This window comes from Macaca thibetana, chromosome 14 (genome assembly GCF_024542745.1).
Source record: "Macaca thibetana thibetana isolate TM-01 chromosome 14, ASM2454274v1, whole genome shotgun sequence".
Classification (NCBI taxonomy): domain Eukaryota; kingdom Metazoa; phylum Chordata; class Mammalia; order Primates; family Cercopithecidae; genus Macaca; species Macaca thibetana.
In genome coordinates, this window is record NC_065591.1 from 46,850,093 (window position 1) to 46,856,279 (window position 6,187).

General features: G+C 45.2%; 1 protein-coding gene across 1 annotated transcript; it reads right to left on the bottom strand.

The window, feature by feature from the left end:
• Positions 1-1,157: 1,157 nt before the first annotated feature.
• Positions 1,158-5,462, bottom strand: MISFA (mitochondrial sheath formation associated). The gene is made up of 4 exons (XM_050755504.1): positions 5,223-5,462; positions 4,040-4,128; positions 1,982-2,019; positions 1,158-1,269 (listed from the first exon to the last, which is right to left on the bottom strand). The coding sequence occupies exons 1-3, from the start codon at positions 5,289-5,291 to the stop codon at positions 1,998-2,000; spliced, it is 180 nt and encodes a 59-aa protein (XP_050611461.1). The 5' UTR covers positions 5,292-5,462; the 3' UTR covers positions 1,158-1,269; positions 1,982-1,997.
• Between the last annotated feature and the right edge of the window lie 725 nt (positions 5,463-6,187).

Genomic DNA, 6,187 nt, shown 5'->3' on the forward strand with positions numbered 1-6,187 from the left:
AAAGTATTTACTCCTGTTAAGTCTCTCTCAGGCTCCCATCTTTTCAGTAGTCGTGAAAAAGAATTATCAGGCAACTTTCTTTTTTTTTTTTTTCTTTTCTTTTTTTTTTTTTTTTTGAGACAAGGTCTTGCTTTGTCACCCAGGCTGGAGTGCAGTGGTGCAATCTTGGCTCACTGTAACCTCAACCTCCCGGGTTCAAGCAATTCTTCTGCCTCAGCCTCCCAAATAGCTGGGATTACAGGTACCCGCCACCACACCTGGCAAATTTTTGTATTTTTAGTAGAGACAGGGCTTCATCATGTTGGCCAGGCAGGTCTTGAACTCCTGACCTCAAGTAATATGCCTACCTCGGCCTCCCGAAGTGCTGGGATTATAGGTGTGAGCCACCACACCCGGCCTAACTTCTTGGGTTTTCAGGTGAGGGGAACATTTAAACAGCAAGATCTTGGATATCCCACAGTCTTATCTAGCTCTTTTCCTTGGCACATGAAAGTATGAAGGCAGAAGGCCTGGATCTTAATCTTGACTCTGCAGCCCAGGGCTGTGTGTGTTGGCAAGATACATATGTCCCTCAACTTCATTTTTGCCATTCTGTAAGATGAGGCTGATAGCTTCGGAAGGTTATTTTAAGGATTAGGATAATTATACTTTAGTATCTAACCCTAATATTAAAAATGAGGTCCTTACTCCACATGGTATAAGCTTAGGGTTCTTTTTTTTTTTTCTTTTGAGACTGAGTCTCTCTGTCGCCCAGGCTGGAGTGCAGTGGCCCGATCTCAGCTTACTGCAACTGCTGCCTCCCAAGTAGCTGGGACTACAGAGATGTGCCACCACACCATGCCCTAGCTAATTTTTTGTACTTTTAGTAAAGATGGGGTTTCACCATGTTGGTCAGGCTGGTCTTGAACTCCTGGCCCTAGATGATCCACCTGCCTTGGCCTCTGAAAGTGCTGCGATTACACGCGTAAGCCATCGTGTCGGGCCGAACTACGTATCTTAATGCCAGTCTTAGAGACCATGTAGCAGAAGGACCCAATTGTCTCCCATTCACTCAACTACTTCCCCACCCTCTGTCTCCCTGTTACAAGCTAACAGAATACTAAGCCTTCATGCATCTTAAAAAGTGCAGTAACTTCTTAACATAAAATATGACAAAATAATGTGCAATTACTTTATGCGAAACCAACAACAGGAACTGTACAGCTGGTCAGGTGAGCTTCAGAGCTGCATTACTTCACCAGGATCATCCTTGCTTACTTCCACTGGGGTCTGTGGGGAAAAAAGGAAGTGTGTCATGTGGGCCTAGTGGTTTCTAGTGTGGGGCTGAGGCATTTGGCCTCCCAGGCAAGGACTGGCAGGGGAGGCCACCTCCAATTCTGTCTCACCTAATGCCTCTGATCCTGGATGCAAGGGGAGCTTAGCACTGGGGAGCTGACAAGAGGCAGAGAAAAGACAGAAATTCCAAGGTCTAAAGGAGGAGAGAGGAAAGAGACATCTGCCACCAGATCCTTTTTACAGACTAGTGTTTACTTGTGGAAGAGAGAAGTTTGGATTTCTGAAGTGGACTGATCGTTAGGAAATGGCATCAAAGACTGGGCATACAAAATGTCCATTAGCACAACAGAAACAAGGCCGCCCAACTCAGAAAGCTTTGACTCTGGGCCTTAAAGATCTCCTGAAACAAAATGGGAACTCTCCCAACCGCTACAGTAACTTTAAACCCGGGAGGCGGAGCTTGCAGTGAGCTGAGATCCGGCCACTGCACTCCAGCCTGGGCGACAGAGTGAGACTCCATCTCAAAAAAAAAAAAAAAAAAAAAAAAAAAAAAAAAAAAAAAAATATATATATATATATATATATAAAAAAATAAAAGTATTTGTTTCTAATGTTACTAGAGTTGGGTTTTCATGCTTAGTTTGTTTCTGGAGGCAGGAATACATTTCAAAGTAGGAATAGAGAACAAAGTTGAAGGTACACTTACCCCTCCTGGGGGATATTTATATCCCTTCCACATGGTTCCTGCAATGAGAAGCATCCATAAGACAACAATCATCACGAGGCTTCTTAGCTAGTGGTGTGCCCAAGAAGAAACAAGTGCTTCTGGAAGGTGCAGTGTTCTATTCCTGAGTCGGAGGAATTGGGCTGTCTTTGTTAGACACCAGATGGTGGATGGCCCAGCATGGCAGCTCCTCACTAAGGAGCTTGTGGCCTAATCTGAATTGAAGTGGCTCCTCATGGCCATTTAGTGGGGCAGAGCTCAGACACCAATTATGACATCAGCTCCTGTAACCTCGGCAATCCAGTCAGCGTGAGCACCTATGGGATGGTTGGCCAGGATGCTAGATGTGTCGGGTTAAAGAAAATTTATCAAAAGGGCCCTGTGCTTTGGTATGTCTGTGATTTGGACCTAGCTGGCATCATACTCATTAACTCGTCACCTGCCAAAATGTTTAACTATTGGCTTTGTGCAATCAGGTGCTATGCAAAAGAAAAAAAGCCTGGGTTCATTAAGAGAATTAGCTGGCTAGGTATGCCATGAGCAAATAACTTCATATGCTATCGTTACGCTGTTCAAAAAAGAAATCTTGCATTTTATAAAATGGTACAGTTAAATTCTCCATCATGTAGGATGAGCCTATTTACAACTTTCCTGAGAAGGAAAGAGAAGGAAGATGGGCTGGTTTCCTCATTTTGCAGCTGGAGAAACTGAGGCACAGAATAGTTTAAGTGGTCTGGTCAGGACTGCCACAAAGTTCTGACTGTTTTGGGCTAATGCGTTCACAGAAGTCCTGGGGTAGATGGAGATTTAAAAAACCCCAGCCATCATGTCCTGCTCTTACTATACCTGGGGCTGGGGCTGAATACCCCTAATTTCTGGAGTAGCTTCCAAAAAACCTACTGCTCCTGTAATCAGTATATTATTAAAACTCTCCAAGTTACGTTTCTCTAACAATAGGAGCAGCTCTGAAAAAAACAGCTCTGAAAAAACAGCTCTGAATGAAATGGGGTGAAATGTAAGAAACCCAGGAGATGGTGTGCTAAAAAGGATACTGCCATTAGTGTTTCCTGTAGGCAGGTTGGTCTAGTGGAATGAGTACGGGAGGCCATTAAGTCCAGAGACAGAGATCTGTGCTCGCATCCCACCTTTACCAAAGAGTTACTGTGTGTGGCCTCAGGTAAATAATTGAGGTCACTATCACCAGTTAATCTTTGTTGACTGGTTCATTATTTGCTTGTTGTTAAGTCAGTATTTTACTAAATGCTAATTTTTGAGCTTTGCATTAAATGCTTTACATTAATTCCCAAATATAATTGTCACAAAAATAGCAAGATACTCAGATATCTCCTGTTGTACAGAAGAAACTTCGAAAGTGAGGTTCAAAGAAAGTAATTAAACTTTCCCGAGGTCACATAGCTAGTAAGTCACAAAGTTAGGACCTAAACTCAAGTTCAGTGTTAACTCCAGTTTCAGGATCTGCCAAAAGGGATATTAAAAATGCTGGTCCTGGCAAGGCATGGTGGCTCATGCCTGCAATCCCACCACTCTGGGAGGCCAAGGCAGGAGGACCACTTGAGTCCTGGAGTTCAAGACCAGCCTGGGCAACATAGTGAGACCCTGTCTCTACAAAAATTTTTTTAAAAAATTAGCCAGGCATGGTGGCATGTGCCCTGAGGATCAGCTACCCAGGAAGGTGAGATGGGAAGACTGCCTGCACCTCACTCCAGCCTGGGTGACAGAGCAAGACCTGTCTCAGGAAAAAAAAAAAAAAAAAGAATGCTATTAATAGTATAATATATTACAGTGTTGTGAGAAGAAAAATAATAGATGGGAACAGTCTTCAAAACAACACCTATGAGACATGGTTATTCATAGACAACTTTGGCCTGCTGTCCTCAGCTGTACTCACCAAATCATTTCCCCTTCCACAGTTTATTATATTTTCCAGAGGAATAAACACTCTCCACTGAGATTTCAGGGTTCTACCAAGTACTTTGGAAAGAGAGGAATCCAGCCCACCAGACCTGACCACCCACTTACTGCGGCAGATCTTCATCTAAAGCCTGCCTCCTCAGTTGTGTCTTGCTCTCCTGAACAGGCCACCTCTCCTGCCACTTCAGAGTTGGAGGCTGAATCAGAAAGAAAATTTGAGGGCAGAGATGGCTCTACTCACTGGCCCAGAGGGTAACCGCCTCTGTGTGGGACTAGAAGGGCTGCTAAAAGTCCCCACCAATCCCTACCGTCCCCCTTCCTACCAACAACCACTGAGCCACTTGGCCTGAAACCCAGAAGTCAAATATGGTCTCCAGCAGACCCCTTGCAAATTCCATAGTGCTTTGAAACAAGTGCAGCTATATATGCAAGAGAGGGGTAAAAAAAGAAAGACTTAAAAGGATGTCCCAACTGGGCGCAGTGGCTTACCCTGGTAATCCCAGTACTTTGGGAAGCCAAGGAGGGCGGATCACGAGGTCAGGATATCAAGACCATCCTGGCTAACACGGTGAAACCCCGTATCTGCTAAAAATACAAAAAATTAGCCGGGCATGGTGGTGGGCGCCTGTAGTCCCAGCTACTCGGGAGGCTGAGGCAGGAGAATGGCGTGAACCCGGGATGCGGAGCTTGCAGTGAGCCGAGATCATGCCACTGCACTCCAGCCTGGGCAACAGAGCAAGACTCCATCTCAAAAAAAAAAAAAAAAAAAAAAAAAGGTATGTCCCCAGCCAGGCATGGTGGCTCACGCCTGTAATCCCAGCACTTTGGGAGGCCGAGGTGGGTGGATCGCCTGAGGTTGGCACTTTGAGACCAGCCTGACCAACATGGAGAAACCCCATTTCTAATAAAAACACAAAATTAGCCAGGTGTGGTGGTGCATGCTTGTAATCCCAGCTACTCGGGAGAGTGAGGCAGAAGGATCGCTTGAACCCGGGAGGCGGAGGTTGCGGTGAGCCAAGATTGCGCCACTGCACTCCAGCCTGGGCAACAAGAGTGAAACTACATCTCAAAAACAAAAACAAAAACAAAACAAAACAAAAAAGGGATATCCCTAGTGGGATGGGAAGTAGCCTGGTAGCCTGGGACACTAACTTTGTTCCCATCACATTCTGACTTCCAGTTAGTGGTGAGACCTCAATTATCTTTCCCATTTGGTCAGAAAACCCAGACAGGAAGATGAGCCAGCACCACGACTGACCACCAGGGATTGACAGGCAGAGCCATTACTTACCATCGACTCTGGAAACGTGCCCATGTAACATGCAAGTCCAACAAAAAACATCCAGCCAAGCACAATCATGATCAAATGTAAAACAATTTCTAAGATACAACTGCACAGTGAAAGACTATTCACCAAGATCCTGGCAAAGGAGTGTGCTCACGAAACCTTCAGTTGGTAGAGGTCTCGCATGTCTGTTCGAGTCCTTGGCTCCAAAGGATCCACAGCTCCCTAGTGGAGAAGCTGAAATCTATTAGGGCATTGTGACATCATTGGTCATATGGCCCAGACTCAAAACATACCAGAGACACTGCCCCCAGACCAGCAGCTGCACAGTAAACAGCAACACTAGGAAGTAGGTATTACTGTTAACCCCATTTCACTAATGAGAAAACTGAGGCTTAGACTAGAGCCTAAGTGGCCTGCACTACAGCACATAGCTGATGCTCCAGATCAGCACCAAGACTTAGGACTCAGCTGCCTCTTGGGCAGCTGGGCTCTTTACACCAGAGGCAGAGATTTGGAAAGGTGTTTTGCTGCTAGATGTATGACATGTGAATAAAACAAACTGAATTATAGGTAAATGAGACAGATGTCTCTATTTCTGTCCCTGCAAAACCTCCCCTCCCCATCTCAAGGGGTTCCTCAGCACGATGGTATACCCGCATCTTCATCACCTTGGGTTAGTTCCTCTCCATTGATTCTCTTTTCTTTACCATCATGAAGCCACAGGTACCCCTGTCCTTTCCTCAAAGAAACCTCCAGATGATACTGTGGCTCCTTCCCTGTCTTACTTCTTAATTTTCTTTTATGACCAAACTTCCTAAACAAGTGGTCCACACTCAAAGCTTTTTCCAATCTACACCTCTCTTCCATGCATTGCATTCTGACTTCTAGCCCCACCCCACTATTAGATACCCTCTCAGAGGTCACCAAGTATCTTTTTTGCTTTTCTGCTACAACATCATGGACATTTA